Source organism: Aythya marila, assembly GCF_965140915.1.
Source record: "Aythya marila genome assembly, chromosome: 5".
Classification (NCBI taxonomy): domain Eukaryota; kingdom Metazoa; phylum Chordata; class Aves; order Anseriformes; family Anatidae; genus Aythya; species Aythya marila.
In genome coordinates, this window is record NC_139046.1 from 62,181,644 (window position 1) to 62,206,404 (window position 24,761).

General features: G+C 41.9%; 1 protein-coding gene across 5 annotated transcripts in view; it reads right to left on the minus strand.

Annotated features, from left to right (window-relative positions):
• DENND2B (DENN domain containing 2B) overlaps window positions 1-24,761 on the minus strand; it is a 160,235-nt gene that overhangs the window by 15,788 nt on the left and 119,686 nt on the right. For all 5 annotated transcript variants that reach the window (XM_082761703.1, XM_082761707.1, XM_082761704.1 and 2 more), the window contains 7 exons: window positions 24,176-24,220; window positions 21,666-21,850; window positions 20,881-20,990; window positions 19,339-19,408; window positions 11,981-12,058; window positions 8,735-8,875; window positions 5,729-5,877 (listed from right to left, as the gene is read on the minus strand). In XM_082761703.1, the coding sequence (XP_082617829.1) occupies window positions 5,729-5,877; window positions 8,735-8,875; window positions 11,981-12,058; window positions 19,339-19,408; window positions 20,881-20,990; window positions 21,666-21,850; window positions 24,176-24,220 (778 nt within the window). The remainder of the gene's footprint in view (window positions 1-5,728; window positions 5,878-8,734; window positions 8,876-11,980; window positions 12,059-19,338; window positions 19,409-20,880; window positions 20,991-21,665; window positions 21,851-24,175; window positions 24,221-24,761) is intronic.

The window sequence follows — 24,761 nt, forward strand, 5'->3', positions numbered from 1 at the left end:
TGAGAAGGCAGAATAAAGTGCAAAATTTCTCTCTCAAAATCTGAAGAGACACCTCTGCTGGTTACCTTAAGCTACCAATTTCACATCACATTGAACACTTTCAATTCTCGCATTCAGATGGTAAGATGAGGCACTTAGCATCTTGCAGGTCTGGGCTGCATGCAAACATCCTGCTCAAGGAAGATTACAGCTTTATTTGATAGGAAGGAAGACAGAAGACCTGCAAGCTATTACACATTTCAGCAGGTATGGTAGATTAAATCTCTAAACATCTTCAGTGCGCAGATGATGATGGGGAAAGAAAGTTTTCCTTGAGACAAAGAGCTGAACTTTTGGCTCAATAAAGGGCTGTGCAAGCTGTGACCAAGAGAAGACTGCAGCCTCTCCTCAGAAGTGCTATAGATCAGTTAAAGACTGAACACTGTAAAGTATACCTCAAAAATTGCTTTCTGGCATGCATTTGCTGTCAAATCGACCTCGCAGTTTTTTGTGGAGGTTTTTGTGACAGGGGAAAGTAAAGGAAATATTTATTCCTGGCCAGAGATCACTACCTGTGTACCGAGCACACTCCCTCTCCAAACTTCCCTCTCTTACTACCAAAATGTTGCCACTTACCTCCTGTTTGAATTTGTACGTGCTAACTTGAGCTAAAAGATCATACTCTGATTTTCTCTGCTGGATGAAAAGAATCCCTAATATTGTTTTTCTAGGTAGGTACATAGAGACTGGGACCAGCCTTGTAACTGCTAAGCGTGCTGCTTTCTAGCATAACTTCGTAGTTTCCAAAACAATAGATTCAAATATGAGGACAAGTGTCAATGCTCCCTGAACATCTCGAGCACAGCAAGGACAGCCCTAAGCTGTCTCTGTCCATGAGATTAGGAAAATGCCACCGTTTGTTCTGAATGCCTTTGCACTTTTATACAAGTACACTCTGCTCCCTTTTTGCTCCTCAAAGTTAACAAAGACATGCCTGCGGGATGACTTCCCACAAATATTTACATATTTATGCTTCTGTCCTGTATTAGTCAGTGTTTCTGTCTGGAGCCTATAACCTTTGGTCAGGTCTGGGATCTGCCTGAACTTTCTACAGTTGTGCTGGAATAGATTTCTCCTCCCAAATGCTTTGGGAAAGGGCAGGGTGGTTTTTATCCTTAACAGCTGTTAAGTCATCCCACCTCCGGGGTGCCTCTTGACTTTATGGGGTAAGCAGTGCAGAGAAGGGTAGCTCAGGGCCGTAGCCCACCAGGTGACAGGCAGCTGGTCTGCATTGCGCCAGGTCAACCCACATAGGCCAGGGCATGTGAGTGGGCCGAGGGGCAGAGAATCAGGAAGGAAAAAGCTCTCCTGGGGAAGACAAAGTCATCTGTGGTCATCCCTGAGGGAGGAAAACTGTCCTAGCATGAGAGCTCTCCGCTGAGAGGGCATTCTGGCTTGGGGAAGCTCTGCAAAATGAGTAACTCCTACTGTGGCTGGGCTGGCACCACCGCCTCCTGGGTGAAGGAGGGCACGGCCCAGGGCAGGAACAAACACAAACGGGGAAGGGGACTTCCTGAACTGGCACTGCCAGAGAAAATGCACGGCACACCTTAGCCTTGGGGTACATCTCTGAGTTCACTTACATGATTTGGAAGCATAAAACCCATTCCTGTCAGCAGAGATTTTCTCTGAGGCCCATGCTCCTGCATCACCAAGAAGTAGCTGAAGTATCTCATTAAAACAAACAAACAAAAACAGACAATGAGAAGTTACTTTGTCTTTTACAAGAGCAGGGGCTCAACAGACACCGTTTGCCTCTAAAGCTTTCCACTGAATAAATACTCTTGGATTTCAGTCCACAGCAAAAGACAAGCCCCATCCAAATGCTCTCACTGACTCTGGCTGGCTTTGGATTGGACCCACATGTGAAACATAAGCAAAATATGCTCAGAGTCCTTCACCATATAGCAGATTACAGCAACAGCACTTTTTATTCATAAAAAAATGGGATTATAACAAAGTGACACTGAGATGCCCAAGTCCTTCCTTTCCCCCTCTCCACACATTTAGGGGAAAAGTCAATGAGCCTGTTCTCACAGGCGTGATTCAATACCCTGCCCCTCAGCAAACATGCTTGCAAAGTCATCTCCTCAGCACAAAACTAAAACAAGCAAAGAAATATTTTTCCTCCAGTGTTTGTAACCTATTTATTTTCTGTTGCTACCTTTGTGCCTGCAGTCACACCAATGTCCCCCGCGCCCAGGAACCCCCTGATTTTGCATCTGCTGCCTTGCTTTGTAAACCCCAAAGGACTGCACTAGAGCAGCTCTTCCTTTGCAGCTGGCAGAGTTGTGGGATTTTTCATAGCTGGGTTGATCAGGCAGAATACCAGGAACATAAATAAGGGCTCCCAGATGGGACAAGGATTGGAATTGGGATGGGACATACCATCTCAGCTGTGCTTTCAGCTGATATATGTTTGAAGAACTGGACCTTTAAGTGTCCTTTTTCTGACTTATTATTCCTCCAGATTTCTCTGTTTTTATCTTTATTTATTGTTTATTATTGTTTATTTATTATGTTGTTTTCTTGACTATTCATGGAAAGCAGAATACTGAAAGGTCACTGGCAGATTCAAATGGATTTTTGAAGGTGAGCAAATAGCTGCAGGGATTTATTCACTCAATTTCAAGCAGAAAAAAAAAATGTAAGCAACCTATTGGAAAACCAAAAACAAAACAGACAAAACCAAAACCAAACAAACAAACAAAACTACAACTAACTGCACGCATGCATAACCAACCAAGGCTACCTCACAGGCTTGTCATTCCAAACCTTACTATTGCTTCCTTATTGCTGGTAGCATCACATTGTGTATTGAAAGATGGCAATGTCTTTGGAGCAAATTTTCACACTCTGGGCAATATAAGACCCATAAATAACAATTTATTGAATAAATCTCACTTCACTAGGTGTGACTTTCTGAAACTTGTATAATGTGTGAAATCATTTTTTGCTTGGAGACTTGTTAAACAGGCAGCCACAAAAACCCATTGCATCTCATTGTTTGAAGCCTAAACCTCATCACTTATTTCTAAGCTATTTTTTGGGTACATGCAGAAATCAAACCCTTGTAAAATCTTTTTAATTTCCTGCTCTGGTACTTTGGGCCCACAGACCGGACCTGTAAGATATTTCACTTTTTTTTTTTTTTTTCCACATTACTGGTAAACTCCTTCAGTTTCAGCCATGATGCCCATAAACAAAATTCATGTCAGACAAGCCAAAGGTTCCAAGACAGACAGTTATTAGCTCAAAGCCAGAGTGTTTCATTTTAGACTTCATCCCCATTTAAATCATGAAACCCTCTGCAAGTATTGAATTTAAATCCACTTCTTACTGTCGCTTTCTTGGGGCCTTTGTCAAAGGACTCATTATTAGTTTCTCTTTTACAGTACCTCCTAGATCCCCGTGCTGTATCAAGTATAACTATGAACGCACGCAGAGCAAGAAACATTCTCTGTCCTGGAGCATTTAGGATCCCAGACAGACCAAACAAAAGATAAGAAAGAAAAAAAAGAAAAAGAGGAGCTACATTTCCGGCATGCATCACACAGCGGGTCAGTGGGTTCAGAAGGAGAACTCGGGATTCCCAAGTCTTTATCCAGGGCCTTATCTACCACGTCAGATTATGTCATATTCTTTTTAGAGGAAACAAAACAACCTATATAATAAAGGCTGCATGTAGGTATAATAAAATAGATAATAAAGTACATGCATATAAACCTTTTTGTAAGACGGCTTCTGTCCCTTCTGACAGGAGCAGCCAGAAGACCTCATTAGCCTCAGCATCATCAACATGACTGTTTTAAAAGCCAAGCTGCTGCAAGTCTGTCAAAGTAGGTTTAATTGTTTCGTTTCTCTGAACAGTGCCCAGAAGCATTACATGATATTGGTGAGGCCAGCCTTCCCAGAGGAGCACTCCTGAGAATGACTGCTTTCTGTCCCCTCACAGCTGAGGCTGGCTCTTGCAGCAAGCCACCCCACAGCACCATGCCCACCATCAAGATCAAGGTTCAGGGTACTCTGCCAAACCGCAACACTGAAAGAAGCAACTGGGAACTCTGAAGCAGTGCAATGGTTGGCAGCAGCACAGTATAGCTTTCATTTCCTCTGTACCATTTCAGTGAGTTTCCACTCAAATCATTGTGCCGTTTGAAGGAACACAGAACTGTGTCATTCCGACTTAGAGTCAGACCTGTGGGTGCCACTAATTCTGCTACATGAACAGTAAAATAGGAACAGGCAAGATGATGTAATTAAGCATGCAGTAGAAAAACAGTCAGAAGGAGCACATCAACAGTATTTTCAAAAGCCACCTGCCCCAATATTCATGGTGTGACTCACATATCTTGCAAGGTACTGCAGAAACCCTGGACTAGCTGCACAATCCTCACCAGGAGTTTTTCTGAAATTAAGTTATCCCAAATGGTCATTCAAACTAAGGGTTACTGACAGGGGACGGGATGAAATAAAATGTTCCTGTTGTTCTAGACTACAAAAAAGACTGCTAAGGAAATAACTTTATAACCTGAGAAGGGTCTGCAGCTTTAAGAAATTCTCCCCTAAAGGTTGTAAAGCTTTTACTATGCAAAGTATTTTTGCTATTATATACACTGGCGGCCACTAAGTGCAGCTATTATTTCTGGCGGTCATTCAGAGAAGGTCAGGACTGATAAAGTGTTTAAGAGAGTTTGTTTGGGTAGATCCATCTGTGTTTTTCACCACCCATACTGTCTTTCGTGTCCTTTTAAAAGATGCTGGATATTTCTGAATCTAATAAATTATAGTCTTTGATTTGCTATCTTTCATTATTTGCCATGCTATAGAGCAAAGAATGTCTTCTTTGCAATGCCCACACTTACATATATAGATTACACAAGCATCTAAAATGATTCTTTGCTGCAGGGAAGGGGTGCAGCCTACATGGAGCTCCCATTTTCTTGGTAAAGGCCACATGGAGTCAAGAGCTGTCCCTCTCCCCCTTCACACCTTGGGGTCAAGTACATGCCTCAGAAGGGCCAAGGACGGAGGGGTGGGGAGTTGCAATCACAGGGCAGAGAAATAAGAGGTACGTTGAGAGGGTGTAGCAAGGAGCGCAACAAAGAGTTTCAGAAAGTAAATGTTTTCAGGTTCTGTGAGCACCAGGAAACATAGCCTAACCAGCTGGGAAGGACCGTGTTAGCATTCTTAACAGTCACAGTGCATGAGTTTGGTAGTGCAGGATTTCAAAGCTAGCCCCATTACAAACTCTCTGTACTGCATGGAGCAAACCCAACAAACTCTCAGCACCCTGATGGGTGGCTGTATGGCCAAAGGTGAAGCACCTCAGTGATGATCTCTGCTACTGTTCATGAGTACTTTGTTCCAAAACAGAAATGAAATATTGTTAGGACTATATTACTTCAAAATGTTGTGCAAACATTTGTTGACTATGAAGCAGATAAGTACTGGTATCACGATTTTACAGACAGGGAGCTGAAACAGAACAAGCAGCTCATAGCTTGTGACAGGTAGAGAACGTGTTCCCCATTTGATGTAAATAACTTCCACTGACTTGAAAATTTTTTAAATCCTGCAGTTAGAGAATCTTCACATCTGACAGTCATTCTAGACATTTCTTTAAGCTTTTTGTTCAAGAGATAGCAGTGCCCTAACAGCATGAGGTTCAGGTTCCTTTGTCACTTACCTGAGCTTGTCTGCTACAAAAATCACACGCCGCTCCAACAGGAGAGAAGCAAAGATCCTGATGATCTGACGAACACTGAGGCACTTGAAAAGACATTCAAAGTCCACGTGCTCCAGACGAGAGTCCATTGGCCGCCGCAGCTCAATGACCTGAACACATTTAACAAACATCAGTCAGTGTCACTAGCCAGGGCTGGCAGCACCAGAGGCACCCGGCATCCTGGCCCAGGCTTGTCTGTTGAGTGGGCACGGAGAACAGTGCCCATCCTTTGGAAACAGAGGCTGGTGGCACAGAACTCCAGAGAAATGCTGTATTACACAACGCACTATCAAGTAATTTTCTTCCCAGAATCCAGTTGTGTGCACTAAATCTGCTATCGTTTGCTGGGGATGCATAACTCTGCCTTCTAAACATCCTGTCAGAGATGTAAAGCTTGGCTGAGTCAACAGTAGGAAGCAAGCAGCAAACTGGAAACACTGGAACTGGAAGCTTGCAGGGTTAAAACAGCCAAGGTAAATTTGGTATCAACAGAGCTAGCAGTTCAAATTCACATCTAGATGGAAGTCAAGGACTGAACTTAAGTGTAGTGCAAAATTTAATAACATTTTACTTCATTTTCACTCCTTTATGACACATAAGTCACTAGCTAGTGTTTATAGCCTTTTTTTGTCACAAACATATGTACATATATATATATATATACTTAACTGGGGAGTCAGGACAAGGTCTTAGATGGTGACTTGTGACATCCCTTTAAAGTCTAATTTTCATACTTCATCCATGACCTCGGGCCCTCTCCTTCCTTTTCTCAAATGCCTTTTGCTTGATTCGATTATTATATCTTCCTTTATTATATCTCTGCAATTGACATGCTCAGATGTGGAGCTTGAAGACAGAGGACAGAAAAAAGAAGACAGAAAAATAACATGAAGAAGAGAATAAGAGAAGAAGAAAAATACGAAGTGCAAGACAGCAAATGATGAACTACGGAGGAATTTGAGGAAACAGAAGGGAAAGGGGAAAAGCTGGCCAACTTAAAGCTGTGCTGAAATCTCTGTAGACATATTAGCAGGAACATATATACATCTCCTTCCCACATGTCCAAAAATCACTGTCACTTTACTGCTTTAAACCACTTCTGTGTTTTCCTGCACATGACACCACATTCCACTAGCACAGAGTATTGCTTGAGTAGCAATAAACTTGAGTAGCCCTTACAAAATTCCTCACAAACACACTGTTTTAAGGATATGATCAGCAGCAAGACCACAGGACACTGAAACTAAACCAGTTCATACCTATTAAGTTGCAAAACTGTTAGTGAACTAATGACATAGGACTCTAAAAAGTCATTCTTAGAACAGTATTTGTGTATTGTTAATTGATTTTTTAAAGAAATACATAAACATTAGAGTGACAGTATTACATACCCATCGGTGTGCTGCTGCCCCAGACAACAGCAAGAATCAAACCGTGGAATGGTGACGTACCATTGATACCTCTTAGGGAAATGTTGCCTGCTTACCCTTTCTCACATTCAATAAAGGTGTCCACTTCAATTCCTTAGCATTGGCTTTGGAAGCTCAGATCATATTTACGTGCCAAATCATGAGGAGTTAGTTTTGCTGCAAAACTTCCAACACTAAAATCTTGCTGGGAGTAGGATGCAATGCAAGTTACGGCAGCTCTTACAAATGCCATGGATGTTTTCTGTTGCTTGGCAAAGCCTTCTCCTTCAGTCTGCTCTTTACAAAGAAACATACTGTCTACTTCCCAATTAATCATCATATTTGTTTAGGCCAGAGGAGCCACAATGGAAGGACAAGATTCTGTTCCTAATTAAACCAATGTATTCTATTTAAATAGCAAGTTTGTACTAGCATAACAGAGAGCAAAGCTCAGCCAGAAAAAAGAGTTGTTTGTTTGTTTGGAATCATCTCAATATTTTTCTCTGGGAGAGTTCAAATGCTTGAGCTGAGGATAGAGAAACTGCAGATCCATGGTTCCCAGATACATTCACATCAAAAAAGCACTGTCAGATCTTACCACTGTTACACCAATCAGCCTTTCAATTTCCCTTTGCTTTACCAGGAGAAAATGCATGTGACTTAAAAATTCCCTGCAAGTCACTGTTACACGGCACCCTTTACATTTCATCCCAAGTGACTTCCCAGGTCCACTCCACTGGCATTACACTTGGAGAAAATATGGTTCAATGTAAAAATAGAAATAGTGCTGTAGAACTAACCCTAGGGGTTGTAAAATAACCCTAAAAGGTTTATTTTTTCCCAGCTTTCACTAAGTGGGCCAAATTCTATTCTTATCTCCAGTAATATAATTGCTCTATACAGTTGCCCATCTTCATGGAGCTGCTGCATCCTAACATCAGGACATGCAGAGTTCAGAATTTGTCATGCCAAATGGCTAGTAAGCCTCAAGCTACAAAAAACTAAAACTTTAAGTTACCAACACTGTCATTTCTAGTAAGGCCTATGTTTTCTAATGGTAGGTTTCTAGCTACTTGAGTCAGTAAAAAAATGAAATTATTACATGTGTGCACATACACACAGAAACTTTAAATGGCCTGCTTTTCCAAATATAGAATATTGATTTGAGGCCGAGGTAAAAGGAATTTATTTCCAAGAAGATTCATTTCCAAACTTACACATATGCTAGCTTGTTATCACTGTGATAAAGCCCAAGAATGCTATAGTTCTGTTAGATGCACTAGGCCAGGCATACTAGAACTTTTTTTTTTTTTTTACACACAACTTATTAAAAAATACAAATAACAAATACATAACGATAAATTGGTTTATAATCATCAGCTGGCATAAACTTTAATGTATTAACACTGGTGCAGCTCCTGCACTTCTCTTTTTAAGGAATACCATCCCACGTGACTTGCAGTATTCTGTGCCTCTCCTCCTGTTTTAATTTTGCTGTTTGTTATTGGAGTGATGGGAGGAAAGGCTTTGGTTCTTAATGTTTGCTGTTGCTTTTTACCTCATTTCCAGCTCCAGGTAGAAAGGTTTTGACTTTGATTGTCTTTCCAGGTGCAGGAAAAGGAGATTCCATCAGACTCCTCATAAATGGATAAACCAAGGCAGCAGAAATGCCCCTTCTCCTTTCAACCTCATCCAGGATCTAATCCATTGGTAAGACATACGAGAGAAAAGAGACAGAACATGTCAGCACCACATACATTTTTAAAACAACTTCTGACCCATATGTGCCTAAACACATGGCAGATCTAAGTTTAATTCTAATTTCCATACATTTCTTTGCTATCATTAAACTTGATCCTACTATAATGATCCATCCTCTAGTTACAAAATGAAGCCCTTTGTGAATGCAGTTGAAAAGAGACAAGGAAGAAATAACAAACCTGGAAAGCTGAAAGAAGACATGGCAAAGATGGATCGATGTTGTTGGGATTTGGCCCAAACAACAGGGTCAGCTGAAGAACAGAAAGATCAAGACAAACCCCATGATCACAGGCCAGGTGAGCATAAAATTGCAGTTGTAAACCTGATATTTGCATTAAGGAAGGCATCTTTTCCATTGCAACTTATTGGGCAGGAAAAAGCCAGACCAGCAAGAAAAGCAGACCTGCCACACTATGATGCCAGCAGGGCTCCACCAGGAGAGCCTTGGAATAGGCCTGGCCGTGGTGACAGTCACTTTGCAGTCTGTGCCAAGCTGAAGACAGCTGTGAGCAGCCTCATGAAGCAGCGTGCCCAGCTGTTTACACTGGGTGCCTGCACGAAGGTCATTTGCTGTTTGACATGACACAGAGCAGGCAATCTAGTTTTGAAAGAAGCAGATGGAACTTCTTACAGATAGAGAGGACTATTATTTTCTTCTCTCTTTGGTGACACAGGCCGACATAAATTACATCACAGCTAAGTTTTCCCACATTAGACAGACCATATAGATGATAAACCTAAAGAAGATGAGAAAGCAAGCTTCAAAGCAGTTAGTGGTTTGACCTGAAAGAGTGATCTTTTAACCACCACTCAAGAGCAAAAGGCCATACAAGCATTAGTGGGTCTAAGCCATGCATTTTCCCTTGTTTCTCTTGGAAATGCTTTTTCACTGAAACAGAACATTAAAACATACTTAAGTGCAAGTTGGTGACTTCCAGAGGTAGCTGATGACATGAAATGCCAGCACTAGTGCATAGTTTCTCCTCCTTCTTTGCAGCATACTAAAGGCCTAACTCTAAAGCAAAGTTGCAGACAAAAATGTTTCATCCAAAACCTTCCCAAATGCGTTGTTTGGAGCATGTGTTTAAGACCCATGCTAAATCCAGTCCGAATCTGGAGTCAGCGCTGGGCACTGCCAAACAACCTGCTCTCACCCTGGCACCTACCTGTACCTCCTGGAGGTGACCAGCCCTTTGCAGGACAGAATGGCTGTGTCTGGACTGCAGTGGGGATTAGGTCTTTTTGTGGCCCAGCCCCTCCCTGAACCCATAAATTGAAAAAGAGTGTAGGTGTATTACAACCTCACTCAGGGCTTCATATGTAATTCAGCGGGAGCCATCCTTCCCGTACAAAGATCAAGACTTTGAGGGCAATTTCATCAGGGTCTGCTTGCCAGGATGCCTGGGATCAGCCCCTGATGAAACCAGTGAAATTACACTCACCAGTCAGCCTCTGGTTCACTTTGACTGGATGATCAGACACTTTTTTTCAGATTACAGATTTAACTGGGAAAGCAGATTACTTGCAGTTTTGGCTTGACCTTTCCTGTCTGCTGCAGACTTTATACCCCAACTGCAGAGATATTTGGTTGTAAGCAGGATACTTAAATTTTCATTTTTCATACCCTCTGCTTTTTTACCCTCTCCTAAAGTTTCCTTTGAAAATCAGTGCCCTACCAAAATTAGACAAAAAAAAACATAAAACCAAAGAGCCTCACAACCTCTCTGCATAGTTTCCAAGATTGTTATTTTTGTGAGCTGTGCTATCAACCCAGAACAATGCATTCCGTTTCGCTCACAGATATCTGTGTTTAGATACATATTATGTCTAAGGGTCACTGTTATAAACCCTTGGTTTCAGAGCTTTATGAAAGAAGTCAGAAGCAGAACTAATTAACTATTTCAACCCAATTGTTTTTCTTCACACAAGATTTGTGTTAAACTAAGTTTTATCTGGAAAGGCTTGAAACCAGCTTTGATGAAAGATAACATTCTGTATGATTACTAGATCATATGAACATTATAAATGCCATGATTTTTATTAACTTCAATGGTTTACATGTTTGTTTCAACTTTATTCATTTACAAATGTACAAGCAAAATTTGTGTTTAAGTTCTGTGAGGCTTCTTGTAACTGAAGTGAAAATCTCTGGCAAATTAAAACATTTCTGTGAATACTGTATAGAAATTTGAAAAGGGGGAAGCAACCATTTGACATTAGTCACATGATTATTCTCCACAGATCACCAGTGAATCCTATATGGTTCTCTGAGGTGCTCACTGGATTTTGCAGGACTCTGTCAGAGGACCAGAGGCCCTAAACTGGCAGCCAGAGAGACATTTGAAATGTTAATCAATTGACAATTGTTTTAATAGTTTAATAACCTTTTGTCTTACAAAAGAATAATGCTTGTGGCTTTGAAGCTGACTGGCAGTTAAGTGTTTCTATGGTTATTCAATCCCTATTTAGCTGCAATGCCTTGTTTATTGTCTCAAAACTCTTGAGTCAGAAATTTATTACCTAGGTAAATCACATAAGCATATGATGCAACTTTGGATTCATTGATGTAGAAGCCAATTAAAAGATTATCCACACTTCCTTAGCCTCTTAGGATGAAAAATTAAAATAAAATAAAATAAAGTCATGTCTATGTTGTAAAGCATATAGACTTCACGGATCAAATTATCTTTTTTCTTAACCTCATTATTCCACAGGGTACTGGAGTAAAAGTGGTACTGGCCCATCATCCAAACTGTGGGTGCCAAGAATTACAGCTTAGCAGAGAATGGCTTCAGAAAACAATGGAAAATGCTCTAGTCATCCAGATCATACAGACACCCAGATGTTTTTTGAATCAAGTTCTGCCTCAGTCACAGAAGTAATAAGGCATTCTTTGATGAACCCAATAATAGGGATGGAATATCCAAAACAGCAACCATAAAATACAGTTATCTCCCATCAAAGGAAGAAATTCTTGTCTGGTTCATTGATGTGACTATTTCACAGTAAACATTCAAAACAATATTGAAAAAAATCCTCTCACCTTGGAAAATAGGTCAAAGCACCCCAGCCGGCTGATGACACAATAAACTTCAGGTAGGCGTGGCCCTTTTCCACTTGGCTGATAACAGTAAAAAGGAGATTGAAATTACATATTAATTTGGAGCCATACGGAAATACACTTATCTCTCTATTTACACAATTGATCACAATGTGACATCTTTTACTATCCATTTCTCCATCAAAATAGCTACTTTTGGAGAAGCATCATATTTCTTCCATAACACAGGAGGCTAAAAAGCATAAATATTGCTTACCTACTTTGGAAATCACAGCACATTGGAGCTGTATTCCAACATCGCGCTGACTTGCAGCCATGAAAGCACATTTAACTATGAGTGCAGCTCATGCCTACGCTATCGCTGTCCTCTACTCCTGCTGTGGCATGAGAAGTGAGGCCACCCTGGGGCCATGTGCTGGGAGATGAGAATTATAATGCTAGAAGTTATTGTGGCTTTAGTTCCCAACACACTCTGTGGTGTTCAGAGAGAGCTTAACTTACAGAAAGCAAGCTCACAGACCTAAACAAAGGCAAGTTGCGTGAGCTAAATCATTAACTTGTTCAGATTCATGCAAGATAAATATAAAACCCATAAATAACTTAAACCGTGGCAAGTATAAATCAACGATGCATATCTCCTCCCTTCTAAAAGCTATCAAAATGGTTCTCTATAACCATCCTATTGAAGATATTTCCTAGAGAAGCAAATGGTTTAACTGGCATGACTGAAGTGTATTCTCTCAGCATACTGGAGCTGCAACCCTGCCTATGCTGCGGCAGACAAAGGCCCAGCAACACTATGTGTGAAAGCAGGGTACAACCACTTGCTGAATTTTGCTGATCTACAAGAAAAGAGGTACAATTAGCTCAATACCAAGCACTATAGAAACCCATCCTCACTGGCAAAGTTCTCGGAGCAGAGAGCTGGGCTGCCTGTGTCCTGCATACGTACAATGAGCACAGATGGCTGACACATCCATGCACGGCAGCTTCCCACCTTATTATTAATTAACACTGTGATAAAGGATCTCAGAGTCACCATTTCCATCTGCTTCTGCCCACTTGTATATTTAGCCAAAGTGGCTGATCATCTCCTATGGATCTGCATAAAAGGCCAGTATATTTTTGTCTCATCCTTAGAGTCTGCCAATACAGTGATTAACTTTCCCCCACTGTGTTTGGCGTTTACACACCACGCACATGGCAATCAAGAGAAACTGAGGGTAGCTGTGCTTTTTGAATTGGAATACTGCAATCTAGGCTTGGACAGTCAGCAGGTGCCTAGCCTGTTACAATAGAGACCACGAAAAAATACCAGGGCTAAGTGAATACAGATGAGTCTATTTCTGGATCCAAACCTGCTCACCACACGTCATGTCTCTGAAAAAGCAGAACCCTTTTTTGCCCATATTAGGTATAAAACCCTTTCCAAAGGCACTGAGTGATTATATCAAGCATGTGGGATTTTGGTTAAAATCATTGTGTCAAATCTGCAGGAATGCCGAAGCCATGCCAGGAGTCTTGGATAGCTCCCAACCAAGAGCTGTCTCACTGAGTGCCAGTAAAAACATCACATTCCTGGGTCATCTATGAGACCAGAAACAATAACTGCTCAGTGCTTACTCAAAGATTCTGCTTTATGAAATAGCATTGTTTTCAAATGTTTTAAAAGCTCCATGTCTCAGAGCTAGGACTCTTCTTCCTCCCACTCATCATATAGGACATCCTTTTCTGCTGTTTCAGAGACTTTTCCTTGCAAACAGCACAGCTTCCCGAGTGCATATGTATCAACTGTAAGAGACAGCAAGTAAAAGCCTCAGGCAGAGCTATTCTGAGAAGCAGGATTTCTCAAATCTCTAACTCTGGCAACTCTTCACATAGCCTCCCCCCTCAGCCATTAGTTTACACCGCAAAGACAGATCTAAAACACCTGTTCATTGTGCTGTAGATTGTTTCTTTCCCAGAAAAAATAAATAAATAAAATAATAGTTGTATCAGGTAAAGCACTAATCTTAACTTTGCTGTCCACACACCTCCTTTCTCTGCCTGGACTCACTTCCCTTCGCTAGCAGAGACTTAGTAGAGGCTGCATCCAGCAACCATGCTGATTTAACCTCTCCCCTTCTCAGAAGAAAGTGCTTCCAGCTTGCAGGCTGTGCTCTGCAAGGTAGCTACAGCCTTGCAGTCACGTCCTCCACTGCTCACTCTTCCATGCAATCAGTCGGCCCAGTTCAGGAAAGATGCGTGCTAAAGGAGCGCAAGCTGAAAGGCATCAGACTGACTCTGCCTTCATATACTGCCTTCCCCCTAAAAGAAGAGGGATGGAGGGAATGGTGTTTTGGTTTTGATTTGGTTTTGATTTGTTTTCAGGGAGCCCAGGATATTTTAAGCCTTAGCCCATCACAAATGAAAACACTGATGAGTTTTGTTGATAACAGGAGACAGATTCCCAAGAGCATGAACATAAACTGACAAGAACTTGGCTATGAGATGGAAGAGCTGAGATTTGCATCAGGCCTGATCCACAAGTGGCCCACACCAGTCTTGTTACAGTGAGTTTAATCTGAAGTTTGCTGAAAAAAGCCCCCTCCGGAACCTGCTTTTTCCTCTGCCTTTGGTAGGAGAAACAGAAGACCTTTTTTCCCTACAAACACGCCTGTCACTTTTCTCTTTCAAAGCACACCTCTATGCCCAGGTGCTTGAAATCCAGGGGAGACCTTTAGAGATGTTGCTATTCTCAGTAAAATGGGATAGTAGCAAGATCTAATATCTCTAGTATATCGGTCAATTTCCTTTTATATGAAAGCGCTCACTTCTCATATCCAGTGACCAGGAAAGATGTCAACACGATTGCCTTGGAGGTAGCAAAATGTAACTGGAAAAAACTCCATGCTATCTATGAAAGTGCAGATTGTTTGCAGTGGTACAATAGGTCACATTCCATGAAACAAGATAATATAAATACATTTTAAAGGGATACTGCACAGGATTTGTTATACAAACAGAACATAATTGTCATTGTATCCCTTGAGGTATTTTGGCAGGGTTTTAGACCCTGCTCCCAGAAGAGTCTGGAAGAATCTGGAATCCAAAGGTGAAAGAGGGAAAGTGGAGCTGTTTGTTCATATCACAACATGCCGAAGAAGAACAAGGCTGACAAAAAGTTCAGTAACAAACAATTGTTTTGTAAACAAAGGCATCAGGACACCGAACTCTGCAAAGAGACAGTAATAGTAAGCTGGACCTCACAGGGTTGGACAGATCGGTCCATCTGACCATGGAGCCTATTGCCAATGACTGCCAAGTGCTCTAGAAGGTGTGAGAAACCTCTAGCTGAACATTATGAGTGCTCCTCTCCAGGGAAGATTCTCTACGGAGTTCTCCTTGCAGCAGTTGGCTTACCTTGAAGCAGAGTGGCTTATAATGAATTCAGGATTTTCATACAGTTCTGTATTGTGCAGTATGGCCCCATCTTTCTCCTGTGTAATGTTTGCTGAAAACTTCTTATAGTTCCCAAATTATGGTTAGTGTATTTGACAGAAGTTGTGGGTTGGGAATCAGACTGCTCAGAGGAGATACTGTGTACTCCTGGGCATTAGAGCCACCCTGACTGCACCTTTCAGAAGTTGCTCAGGGAACTGCACAGACAAACACAAAAATATGCTTTAAAGCCCAAGCCTCTGGCATATAAACGGTATCTGCAGAATTCACCTGCTCCTTGTTGCCTGGGGAAATTCTGTATTTGCATAGAGAAAAAAAGAAAGTATGAACATGGCTTTAAATACAAGTATCTCACTGAGGTACACCTCCATGAGACTGTTCCACCCGTGCACTGACATTTGCAGGGGACAAGAAATCGCTTCTTTGTGAGCACAACTGAGCACTGTGGGGAAGGCATTTGAGGTAACAACTCCAACTCCTCTGTTTCTCCCAGCAAGGCAGAGAGATTCTGTGGGACTCAAATAACAGCAGATCTCTGCTTCTTTTGCCATTTCCTCACACAGAGAAGTGCTGAGATGTTTCTCTGCAGCTTCAAAAAACTTCTTTCTTGCTATGTCCCAGGCTGTGCCAGTTTTGGTCTCAGAGGGCAGGATTTGCCCCAGAAAGAGAACAGTTAGTATTACTCTTCTTTCCTCTGCTGGGTAGGCTGTACCAGTGAGATGAGACATATCAGCTTCTGCATATCAGGTTTTGGAACCAGATGAAACATCTTGAATTAAGTGATCTTCCAGGGCAGCAGCAGATCTGCTTTTTAACTGGCTCTATAGTTAATAGATAGGTTTAGCAGAAGAGTATGTATTTTTCCCATTTTTTCAAATTATTTTTTTGCTGACTGGTTGATTGATTTTTGCCAATGGCAACAGAGGATAAAAACAATTCTCTAATGCTTTGTCAAAACACCATTTATGTAGAAGGATGCAGTATTGATTTTAATTCTGAGCCTAGTATTTCCTACCGTGCTAACCTATCTTCTGCCCTATCTGAAAGTCCATGTTCTATTTTTACCTTGCCTTTAATATAGGGTGGATTTCACAGAGCCTTAAGAGAGTAAAACATTAATCTTTCACTGAAAAACTAACTCAACATTCCTGCGTATACATCTTTTTCACTGTGGCTATTTCTTCAGTGTCAACTTGATCGTGTTTTGCATTTCACAAACATAAGCTCTGTGAATGATTTTGAACTTGCTGACATTTCCATAAATACAAAAGCCTTAAATCACCTTGATCTGGTAGAGTGAAAACATTCCATAATTTGATTCTAGCCAACGTTTGCTGAATGCACATTATTATCCTTTTAAACGACAACACAAAAAATAATTGAATTGTGCTGCTGCACTACATCTTGTTATGCTTATTTACATCAGCCAGGATATATTCTAGGTGCTCCACTTAATTATCTCTGAATCACCTCCTGACCAGCCCTAGATTTACTGTAACACAAGCCTTCATTGACATTTCCTTTCCACAGATAAACCCTGTTGTTTTAGCCCATGCTTACAAACTTTGTTACACAGAGTAAGCGAGTCTCTGTGATGCTACCTAAAGCAAATACCGCCCCCAGAATTGATAAACAATTTTTCCATTATGTTAGTTTAAATGAAACCTCTTACAAATAGAGGACCTCCCAGACAGAGCATCTGCTCTCTGCATGACAAAACTCATTGCCACAGAGACTTGAGTAAGAGCAGGGTCATGTAACAGGAGCATGCAGAATGGAGGATGCTGTTCTAATATCAGCGAGTTGCTCTGTCTACCTGAAACCTCTGAAAGCTATTGAAGGCAGAGTTCCCTGCTTGGAAAGATGGGAAATTATGCCAGAGAAGGAAAGAAGGGGAAAAGGCCAGTGTCCTTTTCTCTTAGATGGGGTATACCTATTTAACAACCTTGCAATATTGCTGCAGATACTCATTTTGCACAGAGCATACAAAAGGCTCCTGCAGTATTTATTATCCATATAAGCTCTCCAGCCAAGTGCAGTCAACTGTCCTGTGAATAGTACAGGAGCTACGACTCCCTGGCTAGTCATTCACAACCATCTCCAAATCTATCCAACTGGTGATGAGTGTTGGCTAGTGCAGGGATGGCCAACTGCTGTATGCTTTGCTGCCATCCCGTAAGTTCTGCAGGAATGGGCAGAGAAACATGTGTTTAAACTGTGCTTCACGTGGCTTAATAGATTTCACAAATCGTCATGTAGTTTTCTTCCCCCCATAACACACATGCACATGGCCATGCTCTCATTTTAGCTGTTGAGAGCTGAGCCAATAAGCGATGTTGTTTTGCGCCTCTGTGAGAGCATGTTTAAGACAGGGAAAAAAACGCTGCACCACACAGCAGCTGGGAGGGAGAGAGCAGTGAGGAACGGCCTTGCAGGCACCAAGGTCAGTGTAGAAGGAGGGGGAGAGGTGCTCCAGGCGCCGGAGCAGAAGTCCCCTGCGGCCTCTGGTGAGGACCATGGTGAAGCAGGATGTCCCCCTGCAGCCCATGGAGTACCACGGTGGAGCAGGGTTCCACGCTGCAGCCCGTGGAGGAGACCACGGTGGAGCAGGTGGCCCTGCACCGACGGAGGCTGCCGCCTGTGGAAGACCCCTGCCGGAGCAGATTCCGGGCCGGACCTGTAGCCCGTGGAGAGGAGCCCACACAGGAGCAGGTGACCTGGCAGGAGCTGCTGCCCGTAGGGGAGCCAGGTTGGAGCAGTTTTCTCCTGAGGGATGGACCCCGTGGTACGGACCCCTATCTGGAGCAGTTCTGGAAGAGCTGCTGCCTGTGGGAAGCCCACGCCGGATCAGTTCATCAAGGACTGCATCCCGTGGGTGGGACCCCACAGCACAGGGGACGAGAGTGACCGAGAAGGAGCGGCAGAGAAGCGCTGTAGACTGACCATAACCCCCGTTCCCCTGCACCGCTCGGGGGGAGGAGGTGGAAGAGGGTGGATGGGGGGGGGAAGGTGCTTTTGTTTTTTTTTCTTTTGTTTCTCACTTCTCAGGCTTGTTAGTAATGAGCAATAAATCTTACTATCTCCTTATGCTGAGTCTGTTTTGCCCGTTACAATAATTATTGCGTGATTTTCTCATCCTTATCTCAACCCTTGAGCCCTTTTCACATATTTTCTCCCCATTCCTCTTTGAGTAGGGGGAGTGAGAGAGCGGCTGTGGTGGAGCTCGGCTGCCCACTCGAGTGGAACCACGACACAGCCTGTTTTCCACGTGATGAGTACAGTGACAACACAGAACTGTTGAACCGGGTCCCCTTCCCACCAACTGATTACCCCTGGTGGCAAGGACTGAAAGGGGGTCTGAGAACCAAGACTTCCTGGCACAGGCATCATATTATTGCATGGTCCTGAAACAATGCTGATGGTGGTCTGCTCTCTGCCATCATTACACCACCCTGGCCAGTAGGAGCACATTTACCTACATCTCAGATATGCTGCAGACTGATTAGGCAGTGCTGGCAGAGCACTTTGGGGATGTAAGCAGCTGTCCGAGGAATAAACGTTACCCACAAATGTTTAGAAATACCACATTTGCCTTTGTTTGCAGTGCTGTAGTATTTCTGCTCCTGCTTGAAAGCATGTGATATAAAGAACTTAAAAGGAGGGCTCCCACACAAGAAACTTCCCACATTCTTATTAATAGCTGAAAGGACTTGGAATCTATTTGATTCAGACAGGTATTTCAAAGTCTTATTATACTTGAGCTCCTTGGGTTTCTGAATTTCAGAGTGAGCAAACCAGTTTTGTTGTAAAACAATGAGAGGCAGCCTCAAAGTTCAGACTATAGTCTTGAGATGTTGTTTAACAGAACTCTGCAGTTTGAAATGAAGGTGTGTACTTACCAACAGCCTCCTGCAATAGCCAAACCTCCGGCTCCCATCTTCCCCAGTCAGCATGAAAGAAAAGGTCTCACTAGAAGGAAGTAAATTGTCCAGATCTTACTATCAGAACTACAGCATAGCTATGAGGTAGAGCATTTTAAAAGGGATACTACTTTATCCTGTGAGAGATTCTACCCATTTGAGGGTCTTCTCTCCACCTGCCTATCATCTGGGCATATGCCAGGGCCAAATTCCATCAGCATTAGAGCAAAAATGTCTGCGTGGTCCTGGACAACCTAGCTACCTTCTCACAACAAGAGAGATGTGCTGAATTTCAGTGACATGGCAGTCCCATTCATACTGCAGAAGGAATGCAAGAAACAGATTTTGAGAGCAGTATTCAAATGCTGCATTATCCCTTACCTTTTAGTTAGATCCTCTCTTTGGACTGTGCCTTGTTTAAAAGGGAGAACCCTAGATCTTTTCTAAGAGTAGAGAAATCATTTTCTAATCCCAAAATAACATAGATTTGTAAAATCTAGCTCATTTTATATCCTTGTCTGGGATAAGTACTATTTGTGACAGAGAAGTACACCAACAGTTTAAGGCTATAATTACAGCACAGGCCCAGAGATGTGTTTGTGAATTTGCACATGGGCTGATAAATGTTCCTGGCTACTTTGCAAGTTTGAAATTGCTTATATTAAACACTTCTTCTTCATACTGCAGTGCCAGGGTTTATACAATTATAGCAGAATATGCTATGGATATCTTGTTTCACAAACATTGGCTCATGGAAGCTCTGCCTAGCACAGCAGCAGCAGCAGCAGCAGAATGCTCTGTAAGCAGGGCTGCATGCTGCTCCCACCAATGTTGCTCATGCAGGTCTCTGCTTCTTCAGTGTGTTCAATACTTCACTGTTCAGGTGCTTCCAAGTATTAAATAATATAGCCAAGCAACACAGAATATAGCATGGTTGTATTGTACGTGCCATGTGTAAGCCAATAAAATGTTCCATATGCACTCTCTTCTGCAGTAATTCCTGCAGGTGAATGCTAATTCCTTGTCATCACTGAAAGCCCATTTAGACACACTCCAAATGTGCCTTATTTCACCCTACACTTATCTCTCAGCATAGGAAGACAGTGCTCTTCTGCTGGCACAGAGCACGTCTCCAAAAAGTTCTTGGAAGAGCATTGCTGTGAGAAAACAAAGAAGTGCCCTGAAACATTAGGTAAGCACTCTGGGGTAGATGACATGGGCAGGTAGTGGGCAGGGCCCTGTTCTTTTTAAGATTTATTTTAAATACTTCCATTTACACTTCTGGATTTGGCCCTGAGAGGAACCTTCAAACTTCTTTTCCCTCAGCCACACAGGCCTGTAAGCCAGGCTGACTGGGGACCTTTAAAAAAAAAAAAAAAAAAAAAAAAAGTAATACAGCTGCTTGAGCCTGAAGTGGCAAAGTCTCAAACTGCTGCTTCCTTAATTGGGCATCAGCAAGCCGGCAGCTGCTCCAGATGCACTCCATCAGCACTCTGAGAAGAGGAGCACCAGAAGGTTTACCTGTTGTATTCAGAGACAGGGAGCCAGTCCTTGGCATCAGGAAAGCAGAACTGAGGGATAGCCTTGAGACGCTCCTCTGCTTCACGCATTTGCTTGGTTGGTCTTTCTAGCTGCAGGGGGGCAAAAATTGAAGTTCAATCAGTTACTGTTAGGGTCAGCTCCACAGCACCTCTCAGCAGTGTGGAGAGGGTTAATAATGAGCTCTGAAGAGCAAAGGCCTATCAGCTTGTTCCTTGTTGGTGCTTTGAGAAGAGAGGCACTACCCCAGGACAATCTTATAGATGCAAGTATAACAGAAATCATCACTGCTGTTGTTTTTTTGTTGTTGTTGTGTGTTTTGTTTTGTTTTTTTTTTAATTGACTGAAACTCCCTTGTTGCACAATGTCCACTTAAAACACACTTCTATCTCAAATTCCTTTCTGCTGCAAGAACACAAGAGGAATACCATAGCTCAGCCGAAGTCTTTCCATTGATTTCAGTGGGTTTTGGAACAAATCCTAATATAGCCAAACTGAATTGAAAGTGAAATACCTAGAAACTGAATTTAAACACAATATTTAAAGCACCTACTGTTAGGCTAAACTCTCCAGCACTGGAAAAGACAATTTTGTAAATATGGAAAGCTTTCAGTCACCTTCACTTTCCTTCATAAAAAATCTGAAAGTGGAATGATTAACTCAATTTAAGAAATAGATTCTGTTAATTTTCCCACTTTACTGATCTTCGCAAAGTAATGATCTTACAAGGCATTTAGAGTAAGCTGTACATAAGATTTTTTCTTTACCTTGGGAAACTGATATGTCACTTCTGGGAGGTAAGTGTTTTTAGAGGGCTTCTTTTTCAGTGACACTACCACAAAATATTCAAATAACTCCCGTTCTTGCCATTCGATTAGCTCCAATTCCAGGGTTCGATAACTTGGAGCCCTCTTCAACATTGACTGGATGTGTACTAGACGCTGGGTATGAGCTAGCATCAAAAAAAAAAAAATGCAGATCATTACCTGGGAATGTAACGTGTATGTGTAAGCCAGGCCATTCACAAAGGACTTTCAATTTGCCAGTATATTATTCCAAGCATGTTCTCCTTACAAAATCAGACCTTAATACTATAGTCTCCCTCAATAATTCCACCCATAAATCAAAACTCTCTCCAAGTAGTGAAGTGATGCAACATGAAGTCACTGAAATCATTTGCAGTTCATAACTGTTGTCCTGCCAAAGGTCTGCTTTTCCTTCACATGTAAAACTATATTATGAGCTCTTACGTGAAATTTATAATGCAAACACACCAGAACTTCCGGCTAACACCTCTCCTCAGGCCTGACTTGGACCTTGCTTACATTGGTGAAAAGCACTTCTATGACCTGTCCTTATACAGCACAGCTCTATGGTAAGAGCCACCAAAGGTGTACTTTCTCCTTCTCCACAGCATAGGCATAGTTCATATAAGCTGTGGAATGAGCTCCAGGGAAGGGGGAAAGAAAGGAGAGAGGAGAAAAAAAGGTGCAAATTGCTTCTTGCAGGATTGCTTTGCTTGTGCCAATTCAGACTGAGGAGCAGATTTAGATTTATAGCCACATTCAGTCCTGACTGAAAGATATTCCTTGATCCAATGACTTGTCTCCAGATCTCTCTGGTGGACTAGTCAGTCATCGTTACCAGTTCTGGTAGACAAGTAAGTGAAAACACCTAAGTAAAAACAGATGCCTGCATGCTTTTCCCCACCTCTTCACACCAGGATCTCTGTGCAATGGCAGACAAAATATTAGTAGTACATGTCAACCCCTTAAGACCATATTCATTGACACAGTTTGCAAAAGACAGACTCTCCCTTGTTGTAAGAAAATAAGATGTTACAAGCACCTGATCACAGCAGTAATTAACTGATAAAAATAAAAGAAAATCCCTTCATGATCAGCTGTCCTACAACCAGTTTAACAACACAAGAATTATAAATTATTTTGATACAGCACTTGGTCATGGTGTGACTTCACGAGGGAAGCCAATTCCCAAGAAAGATCCTGCTTTGTTTTCCTTGAGACTCTCATGTGGCTGGACAGTGCTTCATATTTGCAAAGGGCAAAACCAAAGAGCCCACCCCAACAAATGAGGACCTAACAAATCCTGTTTTATTACACATGACAACTGGATCTTTGGCTCAAGATGCCCTGAGAGCATCTATGTAATTATAAGGTCATGTAGAAGCAGTAAGTTATAGCAACATCAGAATGAGGATCCTCCTTTCCACAACAGCAAGGGGAAAAGCTTCTCAGTTTCCAGTGAAAACAGAGTATTTATAAGAGAGGCCCTGTTTTTCTTAATTGTGGGTTATGGGTAAAAGCAACCCCCTTGTTTTTTGGACACAAAGAGAAACATAATCACAAGTGTTTGGGGGCTGGTATCTGTCTACAAAGGAGGAATAAGCTGTTTTGCAGATATTGCTGTACAATGTTGCATACAGCTTGTTTTGGGTGAGTTTCTCTGTCTTACCACCACCTATTTGGAACACATCTTTTTTCCTCAGATATTTTTTTTCCAGCCAGGTTTCCTGTATGAACAGTAAGCAGGTGATACCTGTAGCAGACAGATAAGAACACTTTCTCCTCATCTTATAACCACAGCTCTGTGCTCCTGTGGGTATTTTTTGCCCTCACTTATTAATAATAAGATAGGTTTTTAGTAATAAAAGTCTGCTTTTGCTGCTTTTGACTTTCTTTTACAGTTCTGTCCATTTATCAGGACTCTTGAAAATAACAGACTAATTTACTGGCCTGGCTTAAGCAGAGTTTGTGCAGGTGCCGTGTACTGATAAAGGAATTTCTACAATTTGCAGACTGCAGACCTATAAAAGAGTATGAGAACTGCTACACTGGATCATACCCAGTATCTTGCCTCCAACAGCAGCTAGAAGCAAACACTTAAAGCAGCATATGAATAAGAAGAAAGTATATTTATCCAACCTCATCCCTCTCAGTTTGCACCCAGTAGTTGGTCTGGAAAATACTAGCATCTGTGAAGTAGCTGACAAAGCAAATCTATCAAAGGTCCTGTTCTTCATTATCTGGCACAGTTGCCAAATCCTTGTTAGATCCTCACAGTTCATTTTGTCCTTGCTTTCCACATTCATGCTGCTGTGTTGGAATTTTTGTGAGCTCTACAGTAATGAAGTTAGAATAGTTCAGGAAGGAAAATACAGGTCATGGACAGGAACAATGTGCAGTAGCATGAGAATGTATGTTGACAAGGTACGTGACAGTGGCTGACTAGAAGCTGTTAAAGGCTGACCCCTTACCTTTAAACCTGTCATCTGAGTCACTCTCACTCTCACTGTTCTCATCTGTAGAGGAGACAGAGGGATCAGTTAATGTAAAACCAAAGCAAACACGAACTCAGTTTACTGTGGTGAAACCGTGAAAAACACACACCTCACACTGAACCTTGTGATCCACACAGGCTGTCCTCCTGAGTTTTAAAACATCTTGAAATAAACAGTGTGAGTGACTATTTAAATTATGTTTCCATTGAAATAATTTTTAATTTTGCTTGAGAACAAGAGCTTCATTTTGGTGAAAATGTAGAATTCATTCTCCCTTCCAGCAAATGGTTGCACTGAACTGCCACCTATGCTAAGCTAAAGAGGTGACTGAGACATTTTAAAAATGAATTTTTACCCCACCCACTACTTTTTCAGACTTTTTGCAATTTATTTTGTTTGTTTGTTTGTTTGTTTTGAAAGGAAGTTATGTAGCACTTGAGAAGTCAAGGGAAGCCTTACCAGCTTTGTCTGGGTAACATTTTTAATCAGCAGAATTAGATTTAGATTTAATCAGCAGAATCACCAGACCAAGAGTAACATGCAAAAGTAATTTTGCAATAAG